The sequence below is a fragment of the Rhinolophus hipposideros genome (assembly GCF_964194185.1).
Source record: "Rhinolophus hipposideros genome assembly, chromosome: 15".
Taxonomy (NCBI): Eukaryota; Metazoa; Chordata; class Mammalia; order Chiroptera; family Rhinolophidae; genus Rhinolophus; species Rhinolophus hipposideros.
The window spans coordinates 40,136,251-40,158,334 of NC_138061.1; the positions used below are offsets into that span (position 1 = coordinate 40,136,251).

The following is a 22,084-nucleotide window of genomic DNA, read 5'->3' on the forward strand; positions in this document are numbered from 1 at the left end:
AACCTTCCTTATTTTGCTTTTGGAAATTGCCTATATATGTTGTCCATACCATGATAATTATGTTTTATATCATACAAAGAAATTCATAATCTCTATCTCACAGGGCTATTATGAGGGATAAATATTATAATGTACTTGGAACATATTAAGAATTCCATTAGTGATTGGCGAGATCATTATTAAGAATATTAAAGAGGAATCTGTCCCCTTTTCCTCAAAAGCATTCTGTAGGACTGACATATTAGCTTTTTGGAAAGCAATGGTCAAAATAATTTAGCAAATTGACTTTTGAATATGCTGATGTCCAATGACCAAATTCTGGAGTCTGAAGTGGATATCTGGTAATTTATGTTTTTACATTCAAGTGAAATGTCACTGTTTGCAATTTAGGGGTGGAGAGGAGGACTGGCTTAGAAGAGAAAAAGCAACCAAACTGATGCAAAACAAACAAAAATATTTTATTGTATCTTAAAATTCATTCCCCAGACAATGGATAATGCACATATTGGATGATAGTAGTAGACATAGTGAAGATGCATTTGGACAATTATCAACAAGGATGAATGTGGGTATGTCACAAAAATTAAACTTTTTCAGGTTATCAGATTTCCTGAATATTGGCAAGAAGGAACTTTCAACATAAAAACATGTAGTTTAATTTTTTTTTTAAATGTCACTCATTTGGTGTACTAACCTTGACAGTGACTAAAGAATGAGGTACAGAAAACTTTCCAGAAGTCAGAGTATGGAGCAGAAGTCCAAGGCACTTTGGAGCCCCACTATTTCATTATTGAATAGGATTCACTCAGTTATGAAATTCCCTCTACTCCAGGTTTACTGCATAGAAAAACATTATTTACCCACCACAATGAGGTGTTATGGTGATTTATGTTTATAAAGTGCTTCAGGTGCCTTTGAAGAAAGGCAGCATAGAAGTATGAAACAATCTTACATATTTCAAAAGAAATGAAAAGACAATTTTGGCACAATGGGGAGAGTGCCTCCTATTTAAAGAACCACACTTGCCTTTTTATAAAAATTCATCACCTCAGTGGTTTATTGTTATTATTATTATTGTTGTTGTTATTATTTAAGAGAATAAATGTTTCTGTGTTGCCAGTCGTATAACATTCATTCTCAACCCAGATTGTGTTATCACAATCACTTGGAGAGATGGTTAACAATATAGACCCTTGGCCCACAGCCCAGACCCAGAGAATTAAAGTCTCTAAGAGTGGTACTCAGGCAGCTGTATTTTTAAAAGGACCTACAGAGGATTCTGATGCATACCAAAGTTTTGAAAACTTTTCTTGAGAAAAATGTCAATCTATTAGGTTGGTGCAAAAGAAATTGTGGTTTAAAAGGTTAAAAGTAATTGCAAAAACCGCAATTACTTTTGCACCAACCTAATATCAAACATTGATTTCTTCCTAGAACATTTTTCTTTAGATTGAATGAAGTTAAATCAGGGTATCAACTTCTTATGGCCTTTTCCCTTTCCCATGTCCCTCACAGACTCAGAGCATCTCACACACACACACACACACACACACACACAAACTTTTTAGTTTCTGCCCTTGAATTAAAATGGGATAGTGGTCAAATCTGATAGTAGCAAATAAATTGAGAAGATATACAAGGACTTGAAATTCGTCCCCACTGTGCCCGAAGCAAATGGATGTTTCCCATTTGCCAGAATGGAATGGTTTAAATATGCATTTCCAATTTGGAAACAGGTAAAATCAGCACTTTCTGGGAAACACCAGCTGAATGGATGCTGACAAACAAAAGCGAGTGAGTTTGTAGAAGCCAACTATGACGAAAGGCTACAGTGACTACTCCTGTTTGGAGATTGCCGGCATCTCAGCAAAGACCTTAGGAACTAAAACAATTTATGCTCAGTGGGCACCAAACACATGAGTGTTTCATCAGGTAAATAAAACAGAATAATAAAAACTGGCAACTATAATTTAAACAGTCCTTTTTTTTTTTCTTTTTTAAACAATCTCTTTGCTCCACTGCAATTCTTAACGCTGTTTTAGTAACTACTTTCATTTCCTGGCTGGCTCAAAGTCTTTTTTTTATTAGTTAAACATAGAGAAGAGAGTGGTTTAGTCCCTAGTGGCCTTCACGTATATCTCATCATGCTGCTTGAAGTTTTAAAACAAAAGAGTCAGTCCCCTTTGGGTGCCTTGCAATAGAACTAACAGAGTCTGCAGAGAAATTATTTCTTTCCACAAAGAAAGTCTCCTGAGGCCGGCTAAAATTTTTACAATATCAAGAACTAATGAATAATAACAAAACAAAATAGTCCCACTTCTTGGGAAAAGAAAAAAGAGGAAAAAAAATACAGGAGATAGAGACTACATAGAGAATAGTATATGTGTGTCTGTTTGTTTGTTTGTTTGTTTGTTTGTTTTTTAAAAATTCATTCAGAGTCAGCCACAGTGAAATTTTGCTATGAAAAACAGCCTTGTCCTGCCTTCCAATATTCCTCTAAACATTTGAGGCAACTTTGTACAGAAAGGTTGTTGGAGCTGGCTTGGGGAGTTGCTTGTTACATGTTTCCCAGGGGGGCAAGGCTGCCAGCAGCAGAATAAAGCCTCCCAGCAGGACACAGAAGCCACTAAAATAAAATGCAATGTCATAGGTCTGGGTCCAGTCATAAAACCAACCTGTAAAGAGAGTAACAAAAAGAAAGGTGAGTTTGATAGAAATAGTATGAATATGAAGCCCATACTCTAATTTCATCAATTTTATATGCAGTTAGAATTAGGATATATATTACATCTACTCCCAAAGTGGCCTACTAGGAACTAGAAGAGGAGAATTTCTCAGATATGTGGACAAAATAAGCAGGCATTTGGGGTTTCTCCCAAGTAAAGAATAAACACAAATCCCTGACCAAGAATACTGGCCTTTTCAACTATATCAAAGTGATTTTGAAGAAATCATTACCATGAGACATTCCATGCAGATTTATTTTGTGCAAATCTGTGCTATTATTACAGTTTGATTTTCTATGTCTGGAGATGTCACAAAGAAGAACAGTAGGAGCCAGCCCAGTGGCTAAGGCGGTTAGAGCTCCATGCTCCTAACTCCGAAGGCTGCTGGTTCGATTCCCACATGGGCCAGTGGGCTCTCAACCACAGGGTTGCCAGTTCAATTCCTTGAGTCCTGCAGGGGACGGTGAGCAGTGTCCCCTGCAACTAAGACTGAACACAGCACCTTGAGCTGAGATGCCGCTGAGCTCCTGGATGGCTCAGTTGGTGGGAGCGCGTCCTCTCAACCACAAGGTTGCCGGTTCAACTCCCACAAGGGATGGTGGGCTGCACCTCCTGAGACTAGCAACAGCAACTGGCCCTGGAGCTGAGCTGCACCCTCCACAACTAAGACTGAAAGGACAAGAACTTGAAGCTGAACGTCACCGTCCACAACTAAGATTGAAAGGACAACAACTTGACTTGGAAAAAAGTCCTGGAAATACACACTGTTCCCTAATAAAGTCCTATTCCCCTTCCCCCCCCCAAAAAAAAGAAAAAGAAAAGAAAAGAAGAACAGCAAAATAGATTGACTTTATTATAAATATCTTACCAATAATTGGTGGTCCGAGGCTATTTCCAAGTCCAGCAAAGAACATTAATATCCCATAAGCATGGGCTAATTTTTCAATTCCTACAGTCTTCGTGGTCACATATGGGAAGATGGACCAATTACCAGTAAGAAACCCTAGGATCGCAGAAAGTATTGCCAACGTGACGTAACTTTTGGCAAATGGAATTGCACACAAGGCCAGGCCCATGAGTATTAAGGTCGCTATGTAAAGATATAAAGTATTAATCCACTTGAAGTCAGCCAGTATCCCTAAAATGAGCTTACCAACTGCTGTCATAATGCCAATAATGGAAATAAGTGGCATAATAAACTCTTCTTCTTTCACATTTGAACTTCTTGCTACATCTTCCATAAGTAATGAAGGTGGAAACCCTCCAATGTCAAAAAGAAAGATAGCGATGAAGAGTGCTGAAAATACTTTGTTTTTGAAAAGAGCCATAGTTTCTTCACAATAGTTTTTATATAATTGCCACTTCCTCTTAGCAAGCTGTTTGCAAAAATATGTCTGTTCTGCAACTTTCTTTTTGTACGTTTCGGTCTCTTTTGTGTGTGCCATTGTTGTTGGGTTTTTATGAAGTAGATTTTCGTGTTTCCAGTCACCATTGGCTGAAGTGCTCTTGTATGTTTCCTCACTACCGTAGCTCTTTTCAAGAATGTTTATGTTTTCTTCTAGGTTCTTTTCTTTTTCATTGTAAGTGGAGTATCTGTCTGGTACATTTTCCAGAGCTGTTTTTTCAGGCAAAGAGCATTCAGAGGACTGGAGGGGTCTCATCAGACTGCCACAGGCTAATATATTTAAAGCTAAAGCACCCACAATCAGCAGGCACCCATCCAATCCATAGAACTCAATCAGTAGCCTCTGCAGAGCAGCATATATAAAAAGTCCAACACTTGAACCTAAAGAAGGAAATGGGAGCTGTTCAATCTTAATCTTTTAGACTGTGGCACTCTCAGGATGAGTATTATCAGTATCACAACTCAATTTCATTTTTACACTGGCATTCATGTGTGCTTTCGTATGAAAATCATAGCAAGAATATTAAAGATAATGATAATAATATCAAAACTGATAGAATATTTATTTTAAGAATTAGCATTGGTAGTTCAGACACTGTGTTAAGCACTTTACATTGCAAGATCTTGTTTCATTCTTATAATGATCGCATTGTGCAGGTCCTATTATTATTCCCAACCTACACGTGAAGAGTCCTAGGGCTAGAAAGGTTGAGAAATTTACCATAGATCACAGAGCTGTAAATGGCATAAATAGGATTCACAGTCTGACTCCTGGAGCCCATATTCTTAACAAATACCTTATACAACTGCTATTTTTTACACTGATATGCTAGGCTCCGTGCTATATATTTATTCCCTTTGCAAAAGCAAATTTTTATATTTTATTTTTTGAGATGAAGAATATATTTTAATTTTTATGGGATATTTGTAATGGTGTGATAGTTCAAATCCACTGCTGAATCACCAGAATAAATGATTCATATTACTAAACTATGAGAAGAGTAAAGTGGGATTTGATAGTGTATTTAAATTCCAAAGTATGCCTGATTTGCACATCCATGCAACAGCTTGGATATATCACACTAAATACACTGGAATGGCAAGTTATATCAACCCAATTAATTTGCAGTGTTCTTATATGGTTCTGATTTTAAAAACTGAGTAGTTTAAAATTTTTTTAAATTGAGTATTTTAAAATTTAAATATCATTGAAAAATCCACATGTAAAAGCAGGAGAGAAATAAATAGATCTGTTAACAAACAAACAAACAAAAAACAGATAAATAGGTTGATCATACTTTTAAAATGATCTATACCAAATTACATCATAACCCCAACAGGATGCCATGCTTGCAGTAAAAACCCACCTTAGCAAAAATGCTTACATATAACCAAATGGCTCTGTCTTAGACTTGTAAGAAAACATTTTTCTTCGGAACCATGGTTGTCCCTTTCTAACATTTTAAAAGTTAACTCTTTAATCTCCCGCAAAAAATAATCTTTGCATGCAAATATTAATTAATAGCTCATGTTAATGTAACGGTAGCTAAAATAGCATCTTTTCATGGCTGCTAAGAAAATAAATATCTCTTTGCTGACTATTGAAAAGTAATAATAGTAGAAAAATTTAATCCTTCCCTTATCTTTTTAAAAGTGGCACATAATTTGAAAGCATTTCAGAAAACAAACTGAAAGAATTGAAAATAGGACCATTTCATGTACTTCTGCACTGCATTAGCGTCTGTTCACTGTTAATTCCCATTTTTGTCTACCTCTATTTCTTTGTATAGATTCTAACAAAGTACCATACCACCAGATACTTAAAAATACTCTTTGTGTTTTATAAGTTCTATACTTTGACCATTAATTGAGAAAAATAAACAACTTCTCCATTGCCCACCAACCCAGTTTAGCTCTCAACATCATGAAATATAGGGGAAATATATGAAATCAATTCAATCAAAATTTATTGAATACCTATGATATGCTATGTATATGACAGGGCAGCAAAGTCAAATTATACCTTAGACACTAGTTTCTTCAGCCTATCACCCACAAGAATGCAGTCACAGGTTAGAAAGATGCAGGGATTCTTTCAGAGCAATGAAGAGTAATTCAGAGCTTTCTTGTGGAACTGTGTACACTAAAAAACTATGATTGTTGATTTTCAAAAAGAAAATCCTAATTTAAAAATCATCAGGGAAAACTGAAATAAAGCACTAAATATGTTTCCATGTATGTCCAAATTGTACAATATCACAAAGAGGGAAAATTAATTGATGTTCAGGGAACTAAAACAATAAGAGATATACTCAGGCTTTGATTAACTCACCAATACCAGGGGTCAATACACTTTTTCTGTAAAAGTCCAGAGAATAAATATTTAAGGTACTGTGGGCTGTATGGTCTCTGTCGCAAATGCTCAACTCTGTCCTTGAAGCATGAAAGCAGTGTTCTTATATGGTTCCGATTTTAAAAACTGAATAGTTTAAAATTTTAAAAAATTGAGTATTTTAAAATTTAAATATGCAGTCAGAGAAGGACTGCAAAGGAATAGCATGGTTGTGTTCCAATACAATTTTATTTATGGACACTGAAATTTGAATTTCACATAATTTTCACATGCCATAAAATATTCTTTTGGTGAGTTTTTTAAGCTATACAAAAATGCAAAGATCATTTTTAGCTTGCGAACTGTCCAAAAACAGGCCGTAGATTAGATTTAGCTCATGGGCATTAGTGTTCCAACTCCTGTTCACCATGGAGCATAATTGTGTCCCCAAAACCTTTGTATTATGCCCATGTTCCTTTCTTTCAACTAGGTAACAAAATGTCAAGTATCTTGACTTTGGTTTCTTTTCAATTTTTAAAAATTTCTGTCAGTTTTGTTTTGCTTGTAATCTCTTTCACTGAATGTGGATGTTACAGACTGAATGTTTGTATTCCCCCCCCAAATTCGTATGCTGAAACCTAACACCCAAGGTGATGGTATAGGAGGTGTAGCCTTTGGGAGGTGATTAGGTCATGAGGGCAGAAACCTCATGAATGGGAGTAGTACCCTTAAAAAGGAGACGCCAGAAAGCTTGCTCTCTCCTTCTGTCATGTGAGGACGCAGTGAAAAGATGGCAGTCCAGAACCTGGAAGGGGACTCTCCTCATAACCTGACTATGCTGGCATCTTCATTTTGGAATTTCAGGCTCCACAACAGTGAGAAATAAATTTCGGTTGTTTATAAGCCACCCAGTCTATGGTCTTTTGTTACAGTAACCTTTAATGGACTAAGACAGTGGATTCATGCTTCGCCATAATTTTGCCTCACCTAACCTCCTGTGAGTTGAAACTGAAAACTCCTTAATTCTGCCAAATCTTGGCTGGCATAGTAGCTCCATTTTTCATTCGGTGTACCATGGTCCAAACCCTTATGCCCTCTTTTCCAGACTGAGTGAAAAGCGAGAGCAGCTCTCTCACCATACAATTTTTGATGTCTTCAGCACAAATAAATTTGGACATTCAGGGAAATCTAGTTCATAATTATAATGGCTAATACTTCTAGAGCCCTTGCCATGTGCCTTACACAATAAGGCCTTTAATATTCCCAACATTAAATATCCCAATGTGATAAGTACTATTTTCTTCCCATTTTACAGTTCAGAAAACTGAGACATAACAGTTAACTAACTTGCCCATCAACAGACAGCTAGTGGGTGACACAGGCAGGATACAAAACCAGGTGGTCTGGCTCCATGATTCGTGCTTGTTACTATGTTACAGTGCCTCTCCAAAAAAATACATGCCATATAGGTAAGACCTATTGTCCTTTAAGCTGTCATGCCTACTCTCACACTCCCTCCCACACTTTGGGGAGATCCTTTCAGGTTCTTGAAACTGCATTCCAACTGCTCTGGATTCTCCATCTTGTTTTTTCTATTCTCCCAGTTCTGCCTTAGTTTTGTTCTCAGATTCTGGCCCTATCTCCTCCTACACCATGATTCAAATCTCTCACCTGGTAATGCTTCTATAAACAACTTTGGGTAAATATCCAGCTACATGTAATTTGATGTGGAATCATTTTGTTGCCACTGAGTTGGCCTCAGGAACAAAAACTTAATTTGGATCCTGTTCTCAGAGAACTTCTACAGTTATTCAGCTTATCTGCAAGCCTGACTTCCCAGGAATACCCACCCATTAACAGGCAGAATACGTAAACTCACAACGTTTAGTAAACTTTGCAGGTTTATCCCCTAAGCAAATTCATACAATACTGGCAACGAAAGAAATTTTGATAAATTCCATACACAGCTTAGAAAAAAAAATCCATCTGAAAAGTGAAACATCACTTTAAAATACCGGAGGGAGTCCAGAAACTTTTATATTAACATTTTCCTCCCCCAGCTTCAGTGATCGTCTCGATTATTAAAGGAATACCAAGAGTAAACAGCCTGTCATGTGGCTGTGCACATAAGTCGGTGAGATGTATTCAGGGGTATTCATTTTCCTTTGATTTCTCTGATCTTTCTCAAGGGATAAGATGTTTTACGTATGTGTTCTCAGCTTCTTTCAGCAAGGTTCTCACCACCATGTGAACTCTCAATTTACTGGGCCCATGTGCTTTCTTTTCCTATATTATATTGGACATAGAATGCCCCAGGTTTTTCATATATGCATCTTAAGTTTTTCTGAAATCTATATCATATTTACAGGGGAAAAGAAAATTTCCTTTTAGGACTAAAGCAAAAAAAAAATGGTGCTATCTGAATGGTAGCTGGGGAGTTGTTGGTTAAACATATCTGTGCTTGGTAAAGTTTAACTTTGATTAGGAGGCTGAATGGTGACAATGCTGTACTTATTTTGAAAGTGTACCTGTTGAAATCAGTCCAAGTGCAAGGCCTCGGCGGCTGTCAAAATACTGGCATGTAATGGTCACTGTTGCAGTGTATAGTAAACCACATCCGAGACCTAGACATAAGAAGATATTACATAAATTAAGTCAGGCTATATTACTTCAATGCAAACAAACAAACAAACAAAAAACACAAGAGAGAGAAATAATTCCAATAGGACATTCTGCTACTGACTGGCTAAAACTCTTCAGAATATGGATTCATTCCTAGATCCCTTCAATGCTAGTTGTACAGCTCCAGTGGAAACATTTGGGCAGGTTGTTTTCACTTCACACCCGCTCTAAGGTTAAGGTCAAGTAAAAAAAAAAATCTAATTTCTAAAGCATAAATGAATAATGCAAATTTAATTATTTAAGAAACGTTTTATTTATTTAAGTGTGTTTTTCCAGGACCCCTCAGCTCCAAGTCAAGTAGTTGTTTCTATCTAGCTGTGGAGGGCACAGCTCACAGTGGCCCATGTGGGGCTCGAACCGGCAACCTTGCTGCTAAAAGCACTGTGCTCTAACCAACGGAGCCAACCGGCCGCCCCAAATAATGCAAATTTAAATTAAGACATTATGAGGAGAGACAAAATGGTTAAATCACATAGCAAACAGCAAACTTTAATCAGATGTGATCATTTGATACCTTTATCTCTCGTCTAAGTTCTTGCCCTCAGCTTAGTGTTCTTCGTCCTCTACGTCCTCTAAACAATTTTATAAAATCCCCTTCATCCTCCCAAGCTATTTTGCTAGAGCACACAGTTTGCACACTATAATCTGCAAAACAAAGGCCATCGGGCCAGTCCTCCGTTGTCCTCACATCATCACGTCACAGTCAAATGTATATTTGTAAGTTTTTATCTTTTAGAAATACAAACTACTGTGAATGAAAAAGGAGCTAGGCAATAAGTTGAACAAGCTCAGTGACTGAAAGTAAAATCACAAGGTGATCTGATCATAAATTCATAATTGGGCAGGTTATAGTAGGTAGTCACACCCTAGACATCTAGCTTCCTTGGTAAAAGATTTATTTTTAGCCTTAAGTCAGCCCTGTCCATTTTTCTTGTGCATCTAGGTTAACACATCTTTGAAATGTCAGAAGCAATACTCTTTTCTAGACTACTCACATGCATCACCACCCTCAAGGGAGCACATGATCTTGTTGCCTATATACCATCTCTATTTACTATAACTGTTAAATGTTAACTATCCTGTACCCACCAATATACCAGAAGTATGTATGTCCTCGTTTTATTTTTTATGCAATCATTGAGATTTCCCTGGTTTTCTTGCCCCCACCTCCTTAATCTGCTTCCTTATCCAAATGCATAAAAAAGAACTGCAAAACTCATTCTTGGGAGCATTTTCTCAATCCATTGAGAGCTCATCAGTTTGGCTCAATCATCAGTTTGACTCAAATAAACTCTTATAAAATTTTCTATAGGTTTGAGCTTTCTTACAATGACACAACCTTATTTAGGAATAAAATGTCATGATGTTTTAAATCTAGTTTAAAATATCTTCACACACACACAAAAGAGGAAGCAAATACAATAAAATATTAACAACTGTTATATTAAGTGGTGAGCATATGGTTGTTTGCTATACTGTTCTCTACTTTTCTATAAATTCGAAATATTTTTATAATAAAAAAATACATTACACCTAAATTTCCCTCTCTTGAAACCCATAGGCAATATTTATCTCAAGATCTTCTCCAAGGATATTGTTTAATCTTTTCCTCCATATTAAGTACCTAATAACCCCAGTTTGTTTTTCATAAAATTTGCCTCTGGCTTCTAATTCGTAACTTTTTCTTCTGCAACATCATCTGTTCTTGACGATCACTATATAAACAAGACATAAGCTGTAGTCAAAAAACTAAATTTTAACCTTGCCCTATTAGGTGACTTATTAAAATAAATTTCATTACTTTTTATTGTTACCTGGATTATGATTAGAAAGAACAGATGGCCTTAACAAATATATTGCATAAACATGCTAGGAAATTAGCACTTAAAATAACCCAGGACTCAGATGATCATCTGTGATTGTATACAAAGTTTTCTTGAAGAAATGAGACAGATTAAAACAATTATACTTAAATAAACATTTTAAAATAAGGCACCCTTTTGCATGACTGAGGGAAAAAAATACTACCCAATTAACTAAAACATGGGTTGGATTGATTTAAGCAGTCGGCATTACTGCATATAGACTACTTTAAGACATGAAATAAGACCTGTTTCTGAATAATCAATTTTATGAAGCCAAAAAAGGTCACTCTTTCCTAAGACTATACTTCAGAAAGCCTTTGGAAGGGGAATGAAATTACTTTTCTGTGATTTGGTTGTCAGGGCTTTCCCATATATTAGGCATTTAGAGACAAGGAATAAAAAGACATATCTAATTACTAAATGCCAGTGCAGAAAAGTTGAAAAAGCAACTTTTAAACTTTTAACTTTATACTAAAAAGAAAGACGTTTTTATAAATTATTTCAAGGCCATGTGATTCAGATAAGATTGTCTCACTTTTTTTAATGTAGCAGAAATTTGAAATGCCTTTTCTTTAAACTTTTCAAAAAGGAATATGTGGCATTATTGCTACCTTCTCACATCACATTTATAACAGGATGATCTTAAGCCAGCAGTTATTAAAGAGAGGTCCCTATACTCCCCAAGATCTTGTGATGTCAAAACTATTTTCATAATAATACTAATATGTTCTCTGTTGTTTTTTCACTGTATTCACATTTATGCTGATGACGCAAAAGAGATGAGTAAAACTGCAAGAGCCTTAGCACAAATCATGTTATTGGTACCAAACTTTATACCATATATGCTCTACCACCACACACTCACAGTAAACATTTTCTTTTTTTATTTCAGAATAATTCATGGAGTAGGATTAGCATCATTAGAAACACACAATTAGAATTATATGGTTTGAAAAAAGGATACAACTAATTTAAAACTGCTGTGAATTATAGGATGGTGCTTTGGGCAAATCACACTATACTGCCTCATTTCCTCACTTTTCTCAATCCTAATCTATAAACTGAAAAATACCTAGATCAATTAAACTAATAAGAGAGTTATAAGAAAGTATAACTGACGTAAAACACTCTAATATTATAAAATGCTTCTTAATCAGAATATATAAAGCAAGCACCTCTAAGGAACTAGCATATGACTAAAACCATGCAAATGGAATGTTGGGTAATTTTAGGGGGACAGCAATAAAACATTTGAAATTGTGTACATATTTTGAAAAATGTCTATGAATTATTTTAAAATATCCTGTCATTTTATACATATTTTTGTGTGTAACTAAACAAACATCTATCGAGCTCCTACATTTATAATATAAAAATTTCTCCCTGCAGGATTTTTATAATAAAATAGTAACAGTGCATTCTAATATGGCAGTCTTAAAAAGTGATAAAGGTGGGGCTGCAGAATCCAGACTGCATGTGTGGGGGAGGGAGACCAACTCATTCAGATTTGCCCAGAATTCTCCTGGTTTGACCATTAGAAGTCTCACATCCTGGAAAACCCCTTAGTCCTGGACAAAGTGGGACAGTTCGTCACTATGAGGTGGGGCCTATCTCTTGGTCATTTCAGAGAATTCCCCTCTGTATGTTTTGAAATAAGCATTGAAAGGAAGTTTGAAGAGCTGAGCCAGTATGATTTATCTTCATGACCAAAGGTTAGGATTGGCAATTGCATGTAATAATCCATAAATATCTACTCCTGGAAATGAAATTGTGAGAATGTAATTTAGGATGCTGAAAAAGATAAGTTTATAACATCCAAACGTAGGTACCGTTTATGTTTTTAGTCTAAAACATCTGCTTAGAAACTTTAAAAGTTAAAGCAATTGCCTTGCTTTTTGATTGACATGGCTCTAAACGTTCTATACTTAGCCTGAGTTCACTGAACATGACACTGACTGGTTAAGGACACAGGCAGATGTGGATTCCAATACCAATTCAATCACTTACTGGCTGTGTGACTTTTGGGATTTGAGAGTATACATAACTCTCTAATTCTTAGTTTCCGTATCTTTAAAACAATCTCGCAAGATAGTTGTAAGGATTGAGACATAAAAAAATGTAAATGATTTTGTATCTGTGACTGGAATACAATAAAGTAGTAAAAAATAGCCATTATATTGGTATACTTTTTTCGTTTTTACCTGAGTATTATGGCATTAAGTAACTATAGCTTCAGACTGATTAGAAAATCATAGTTCTTTATTATAATTGAACATCCATGAGAGATGTTCAAAAGACTATCTTTAATGATATAACCATTAAAAACAAAAAATAGGCTTATAAATGTTAAACTGCTAAAGTGAATATGCAGGAAATGAACTTTATCTTATTTGCTAGAAGTAAAGTAGGAGAATCAGCTTGTCTATGACCATGATTTCTCCCCTCCCCAAGCTCAATGGACTGTACAGATGTTACCAAGAAAACAAACGAAGAAAAAATTAAATTTTTCCAAAAATCAAGAAGAGAATATTAAGAAAGCAGTAATCAGGTAGCTAAATAACAATATGTTCCAGAAAAAATAAAAAGAAAATACAATAAATTGATTCTGAATTGTGCTTTTCAGAAAAGCAAAGAGAAATTATTGGGAAGAAGCATGAGCAATTCATTAAGGGAATACTTCCTAGGCAAAGAGAAATTATTGGGAAGAAGCATGAGCAATTCATTAAGGGAATACTTCCTAGGCCCCCTTTTCCCACCCCATTCACATTCTCCTACCACAATTCCTTTTCCTGATTTAGTGAAATTATTAAGAAAATGCGAGCCTAAATTACCGGGTTTGGCAGTGTGGCTTATAGTCACTTAAAAACTGGCAAGCTGTCATTTTATTTTAACTACAAAAACCAAACAAGATAACATTATATATTCAAAATGTTATTTTTTAAAATATCGGTTAAAGACTAAAACAGAATTGTGCCAATTAACACATTTCAGTATTCTTTTGATCTTTTATATCATAATTAAACATAGCATAAATTTAATTTCTTTTACTATATTCTTTAATCTGTTATATAAATATTTCTGATTCAATAGAGCTTCTTCAGTAGAAGAAAACTGCTGCTATGGTCTTGAACTAAGAGGTCAAAAAAAAAATTTAAGGAGAAGGGAACAAATATGTATTAAATACGTCTGTATGCTTCTCTATATACATTATTTCATGAATAGTCACAATATCTCTGAACTTATAGTAGTCCCATTTTATTAAAAAATAGATACCAGAGAGATTGAATAATTTTCCAAGGTCACAAAACTAATAATAATGGTTATGCTAGCTAATATTTATTACATTATGTCTTCAATCCACAAAACCTTATAAGTTAGATGCTATTATAATGTTCAGATTTAAAAACGAGAAAATAAGATAAGTAACTGGTCTGGAGTCAAGTGGATCTGATAAGGTTAACCCACATGGTCTGAACCCAGAGCCTGCCTGTTACAGCTTACTCCTTCCCTATGCCACATTGTCTATCATAAGAGACCATCTAATTCACTCCAGACAAATGAAAATGCTTAGAATACAATTCTACACAGAACTGGTACTCAATGAATGCCATCATTAGACTGAATCTTTCTTGTTTTTTGTAAGGAACTCATAATACAGAAAGAAGAATGAATTTATACCGTGTAATAATTTCCTGTCACTTCCTTTTCAATTGGATACTCTACTTCAAATGGTAACAGATGGAAGTGTCATTGTTCATTGTTATCCCATCTATTTATCCCACAAATATTCTATGAGCCCTATACTATGAGCTTCTTGAGGAAATAAAAACACAAAGAAGTCAACTATAGTATTAAGGGCCCCAATAATTACCAGAGTGAGCGAGGTTTGTTTTTTTTTATTAATTAAAACAGAATTGTGCCAATTAACACATTTCAGTATTCTTTTGATCTTTTATATCATAATTAAACGTAACATAAATTTAATTTCTTTTACTATATTCTTTAATCTGTTATATAAATCCAACTTGTCTTTTTATTTATATTTTGCTTGACTTCACGTAATCCTCACAAGACCTATGTGAAGTAGGTCTGCCTTCACAGATGAGGGGACCACCATTTGTGGAGATGAAGAGGGCTTGCTCAAGCTCACAGAACCTGTGTTTCCTGACCCCAAACCCAGTGGTCTCTCTGACAATTTCCTCTTAGTTGCAGGAATTCAAAACCTATTGCCAAATCAGAGTCATATATATTCTCCAGATCTGAGCCTGCTTTCTGATCCATAATCCATTAACTGAAGAACAGGCTGGAAAGGACATGGCAACAAACACTATGACAAGTAGGTAGATAATGATACCCTGCCTCTTTCCCCCCAAAGAACTACAGCTTCTATTTAAGTAATCGTATACTAGAGAATGCAGGATATGTTTTCAGCATTGTTGGACACAGGGTACAAGCTGTCATTGTTCATAAGGGACCTGAGGCATTTACATGGTCTACCCTAAGAGTGGGGTCACATTGGGGTCAAGTAATACATAGGATCATGGCCCAAGTCTGGCTCACAGTGCGTCCTCTGAGTTCATGGACCCACCCAACAGTCATTTCCCTAGCTCCTGATATTTAATTGGAGCACACGTACCTGTTAGTTTGTATAACCCCCTACATTGTTCCTTGGCCAGTGGAGTAAGAATTATCGTAGTGGGGAAAGCCAAATGGAAGCCCTGTAACCCCATCACCACCACTATCTACAGCCAAAAGCGTACATCAAGACCAGTACCAAATCCTATCTAGTTAATTGAAGATCTTGGATTCATAGGGGAAGAGGATCACCTAGTATTGAACAGTTCCAATAACATGACTCAAATTAAAATCAGTTTCTCAAATTGGTAAAGCTCTTTCCATTGCTACAGAAATTTTTAAATTTAGTTATGGGAGCTAGTTAATTTTGTCTTTTTCTTTCTATATATAGTCTTAAATATTCTTCTGACACAATCAAATGTATATATATCTTAGACAATATCAGCTAATTTTGTTCTTTTTAAAAATTCATTTTTATCTATACATAATGCAAATGCTATGGTATTACTCAGTTTTTGTCAATTTTTATGTCAGTGACAACTTTGGGTATGTATTCACAAAGCCCTTCCCTAGATTAGCCTTGAAACCATGAATAGGAGTAAAACTATGAAATTTCAAATGGTTAGTTCAGAGTTTGGGGAAAATGCCCAAATCATACCAATGGCATAATGAATCAATATTCTATGTAAATCCTAAAAGGAATAAAGTATAATCCTAAAAGGAATTTTGTCCTAAAAGGAATAATTGGTTCTTTTTGTCCTAAAAGAAATAATCCAATGTTCTAAAAGGAAAAATCCCATTTGTGCATAAACACAGATATCTACAGTTTTATGATTTTAGACAAGAAGGCAAAATGATTATCTCAAATTTTACACAAGGGTTTAATATATTTGCAACTACAGGTTCAAAACTGTATTAAGCATTATAGGGAATGTAAAATACCAAACATACATTATCTTCTCTCAAAAGAACTAACAAGTGACCTACTTATTTAGATTAAGATCTGAGTAGTATTAAGGTACATAATTAATTTTAAAATAAACTTTAAGAGTTCTAAAATCACTACAAATAATTACAAAAATGTGAGAGTCAGGACGTGGTTTCATACTGAGTGGATCCAACCCCAGGTCTCCTAGCTATGTGGCTTTAGTTAGTGATTTCACTTCTCTGAGCTTTATTTTCCCTCTCCTTAAAATAGGTTCTTGTGAAGATTAAATGAGATCAGATAAAGTACTTAGCACACAGCCTGGCCCATAGTACTCAGTGAATATTATCTGCTGTTTTTTTCTATTATTTATTACTGGGGAAATAGTCTCAAATAAAATAAAGGAATATTGGTATTTAACAAATTAGGTTGTTTCAGACACTAAGAAAAAACTGAAAGCTGGAGTCATCTTTTCAAATTCCCTACCAGCAGCTTTTGGAATACTGAGTCTGGTGACATTTAACATTATATATAATTAGTACAGTACATCACAAAAGCATCCCCCAACCTCCCACCATCCAAAATACAAACTGTCAGTGCTCTCAGGCCCCAAGCCCTCTACTTTTCCTCAACTCTAACCAAGATCATCATCCATCATCCCCACCACTCAGTCTTCTTCTTTCATGCTTATCTTTTAAGAATAATAATAATAATGCACTTTACAATCCACATTTTATTTCTGCTGGAACTTTGTGATCAGGGCCTTGGTGACAGATGGTGTGGAACAGAAGGATACTTAGAACACAAAAAACTCAATATAGTCCTGCTTAACCACCCAACATAAAAGAGACCTTTTCCTAAATCAGTGTGAAGTGACAGATGTCAGTCACATGTACGTCTCATGCTCTCCCCTCTTTTTTCCTTTTTTGTGCTTTAGAGACAAGTGCTGAAATGAAAAACTTTCCTGTGCCTTTCAAGAAAACATCATGTGCATTGTTAAAACATGATCATCCTTTCAAATATTTTGATTCACTGGTAGACCTTTTACTAACACAACAATTTTTGGTGAAGTGGCTGTTGGAAGTTATAACTGACCATTTTTACTCCTTCGATTAACTGAATAATAAACCTAACTTTGGTAAAATGCTGATTAACTCCTGAAGCTTAGAAAAGTTATAGTGACCTGGTTTCTTACCTACGACAATGCCATAGGAAAAAAACAGAAAGTAGATATTGGGCGCAAAACCACTCAACATTAGGCCGCCAGCCACCAGGAAACCACTGAAGATGGTCACAGGTCTTGCTCCAAAAGATGAGACACAGAGGCTGCAGATAGGACCTAAAACAATAAATGAAATATTCACTTAACAGTAATCGCCTTTACACAATCATATTATCCATCCCATCATAAATGTAAAATGATTCTTCCCATCATAAAATAAAAACAGTAATAATAAACATCTACTGTATATTTACTATGTGCGGGATACTATGCAAGTATTTCACATAAATAATCTCATTTTGTTTTAATCTTACTAGAGCCCAGGGAAGTAGAAACTATTGTTATCCTCATTTTTTTTTTTGATAAGGAAATTATAATTTCAAGATGGTAAGGACACATAGTTAAGCAATGGGGATTCTAGAGTCAGACTTGCTTCAAATTTGAACTCTGCAACTTGCTGACTGATCTCAGGCAACTTATTTGATCTCTCTGTGCCTCAGTTTCTTCATCAGCAAATTGGATTCATAACAGTGCCCCCCTCATATTGTTATTGTGAAGACAAATGAGAACACAGATTCAAAGCTGATCACAAGGCCTGGCACAAGTAAGTGCCTAATCAATGCTTATTCTTTAGTGATGGGAGTGGCAGCCGCAGCCTCCACCAGCACAGGAACCGAGGAGGAAGTAAAAACCCAGGTAGCCTGACTCCCGAGACCACCGTCTTAACCTTCATACTATTCTGAGGATTTTTGTCTCGTTTATCTTTCCTATCCAGTGCTCCTTTCCTGCACAACGCCAATCCTATTATTAGGATGAAAATAGATGTGTTGATTGACTGAATAAAACCTATAGAAACCCTGTAGAGGGATGAGGTTGGGTGTGGTGGTTACTCCCTTTCTAGAGAATATTCTGGCAGGTGGGGCCAAATGGAGGACCACACTACCCATCCAGGCACGAGTCTGTCAGTACCACTGTCCTTCATTCCATGTGTAACCTGGAATTTGGGGGAGAAATCACGCTGCTGACTTACAGGCAAAAGTGACCATTACCTGGACCTGTTCTGTACATAAGTGGGCAACTTCTCCTGTAATAGGAATTAAGTGCTAGTGAAATTCTTTCCCTTTAGCATTGTACCTGGGAAGCACCTACGACTACAGAGCTTAGTATATTAGAAAATAAAAGGATACTAAGGGTTATTCAGCCCAACAGTCTCATTTACATGGAAGAAAACAGAAGCTCAGAGAGGTTCTCCAAGCCCATGGTACAAGAAAGAGCTCAGGCTATTTGCAAGCAAAGAGAAGTATACCTTAATTGAGTTGACAACAACCTTTCAACAATAATGTATAAATTATTATCTCCAATTTTTAAAAAGCACACTCACCAGGTGGCTAACGACAGACAATCATGTCAACAAGGGAGTGGAGTGATCACAACTCTTATAAACTTCTGGGATTACCTGCTAAAGCTGAACATAGCATGCTGTATAACCTAGTAGGTCCACTTCTATGTACATACCAAATAGAAACAAATAGATACACCCAACAGAAAGAACTGCATCCAAACTTATATACATAAATAAATGCTCATGGCAGAACTTTTCGTAGTAGCCAAAACCTAGAAACCCTGATGTTCATTAGCAGTAGAATGGACAGGTCCATTCTGGTATATTCATACAACAGACTATTGTATGGCAGTGAGAATGAATGACCTACAATTGCATATAGAGATAAAATGTATCTCACAAACATATGTGAAGTGAAGGGCACCCAACACAAAAAAGTACATATCGTGTAATTCCAATTCTAAAAAGTTCCCAAACAAGGGCAAAACTAATCAATGATTAGAAGTCAGAATAGTGGTTGTCTTTTGTAGGGCATAGGGAATTATAACCAGAAATGAGGAAAGCCCAACTTCCAGGGTACTGTTAATGTTCTCTTTCTTGACGTAAATGTGTTCATTTACATGCATAGTTTGTGAAAAATTCATCGAGCTACCCTCTCATGATGTGTACACTTTTCTGTGTATATCTTTTACTTCAATGAAGAAATGTTTTAAGAAACCTCAAATGGAAAAATGAAGTACTCTATCTGTAATCTCATTGTTAGTATGTGGGAGAGCCAGGATCCAATGACCCCAAGCCCAACATTCTTGCCCGTTACAGTAGCCCCGCCTTATCTGCAGTTACCATCAGTCAATGTTTCATGTGCCTGAAAACATTAAATGGAAAATTCCAGAAAGAAACAATTTATAAGTTTTAAATTGCATACCGTTCTGAGTAGCATAATGAAATCTCTCACCATCCTGTTTTGTCCCACCTGGGACGTGAATCAACCCTTTGTCCAGTATATCCATGCTGCAGATACTCTCTGCCCATTAGAGTCACTTAGTAGCCATCTTGGTTATCAGATTATCTCAGCATCACGGTGCTTGTGTTCAAGTAACGCTTGTTTTACTTAATAATGGCCCCAAAGCCATTCACATAACTTTTATTACAGTATATTATTATCATTGCTCTATTTTAATATCAGTTATTGTTCTTAATCTTTTACTATGTCCAATTTATAAATTAAACTATGACAGGAATGTATTTATAGAAAAAAATAGTACATATACAGTTCAGTATTATCCATGGTTTCAGGCATCCATTGGGAATCTTGGAACATATCCCCTACAGATAAGGGAAATTATTCTCTTCCGGAAATAAATTAACTTCCATGCCCTTTCTCTCTCTCTCTGTACCAGAGAATCTCTTGAGTGCATATTTAAGGCCAGGTTATAACCACTGAAGAAATTCACAGGTTTCAATATCTGTGGCTGTCCCACACCCCTCCCTGGTCATGAACTGACCCGTCATTTCAGGTCTACTCTACTGTGAAGCAGTGCAGAAGAGTAGACTGATGTATTCATATGACAGAAGGGGATATTCTGTGCCAGTATTTTAACAGGAAAATCCATCCGAAATACCAAATTTATGAAAACACTAACTGAAAAAGTGTTTTGTTATGAATTAGAAAATGAGAAGAATGAGTCATTTTAAGGAAGTCAGAAAGATCTATAAGTAAGTGATGAAATTGTCTCCTTCAGCCCTTCAGGGTAATTTGGGAAGCAACAACAGAGTTAAACTTTTGCTGGCTGTTAAAAAAATAGCATGGAGGAAGAAAACACTTGTTAAAATTCAAAAGTATGTTCGTAACTTTAAATTTAGATCTGCATTAATCAAAAAAATGTAAATATTTGATCACTGATATTCCTTCAGTGTTTACCAAGCATCCATTAGAGCAGCACTACACAATAGAAATAGAAGGAGTCACATATATAAGCCACATAAGGAATTTTAAACTTCCTAGTAGCTACACTAGAAAAATAAAAAGAGGTAAGTTAATTTTAATAATAAATTTTATCTAACATATTATACCAAAAACAGTATCATTTGAACACTTCAATATTATTAATGAGATATTTAATGTACCTTTGTTTTGAAATCCAGTGTGCATTTGTCATGTTATACTTACCGCACATCTAACTTGAACTAGCCATATTTCATAACCGCGAAGTGGCTGGGGTCCACTGTATTGGAGCTCACAGCAATAGTGCCAAATCATGATAGAAGAGGGCACGGAGAAGACCACACACTATCCAGGACTTAGGCCAGAAGGCATAACCAACACATACCAAAACCTAAGGCCATGGGCAATAAGCACCAAAAGAAAGGTTCAGATCATGGGTTTTGAGATTTCAGAAAGAAGAGATCACCAGGGGCCAAGAAACTGAGCCTTGGACTAGGTTGTGAAGTATGGTTGTGTTGACAAAAGGGGCGAAAAGACTTTCGACGTGGAGGGAACAGAACCATAATGTGGTTTTCCAATCTGTCCTTACTAGTCAGTAGCTTTGAGAAAGAAATTATTCTCTTCCGGAAATAAATAAACTTCCATGCCCTTTCTCTCTCTCAAAAAGTTTCAGAAAGTTCCAAAAGTAGTCGGAGGGCCAGGTGTGCTGCAGAAACGGTAAGTAGGCTGATGGCATAGTAAGAAGTAAAATATGGCAATTGCCAGGTTGTGTGCCGGCAGAGGAAGAAGGATTTCCTAGTAGAGCAAACTGGGCCCACGAAAGTCCTACACCTCTACCTTAATGCTGGGAGCATAACAAAAGAGCAGGTCACTTACTCCTTCATCCTGCTGAGACCAGGAATTTTAAATTCATCATCTCCCTGGGGGGGAAAAAGGCACTAAGGAGCCACACCCACTTAAATCCTTTATCTCGTGTATAGTGTTGATTGCCTTGCTTGTTGGTAGGTTTGGAGGCCTTACATAGTGATGACAGAAAGCTTAACCAAAACCTGCCATTCTTCTCAC

General features: G+C 36.0%; 1 protein-coding gene across 15 annotated transcripts in view; it reads right to left on the reverse strand.

Annotated features, from left to right (window-relative positions):
* Positions 1-437: 437 nt before the first annotated feature.
* Positions 438-22,084, reverse strand: part of SLC16A9 (solute carrier family 16 member 9) — a 54,722-nt gene continuing 33,075 nt past the window's right edge. For all 15 annotated transcript variants that reach the window (XM_081075124.1, XM_081075138.1, XM_081075134.1 and 12 more), the window contains 4 exons: positions 17,706-17,849; positions 8,992-9,087; positions 3,595-4,512; positions 438-2,675 (listed from right to left, as the gene is read on the reverse strand). In XM_081075124.1, the coding sequence (XP_080931250.1) occupies positions 2,497-2,675; positions 3,595-4,512; positions 8,992-9,087; positions 17,706-17,849 (1,337 nt within the window). In that variant the 3' untranslated portion in view covers positions 438-2,496. The remainder of the gene's footprint in view (positions 2,676-3,594; positions 4,513-8,991; positions 9,088-17,705; positions 17,850-22,084) is intronic.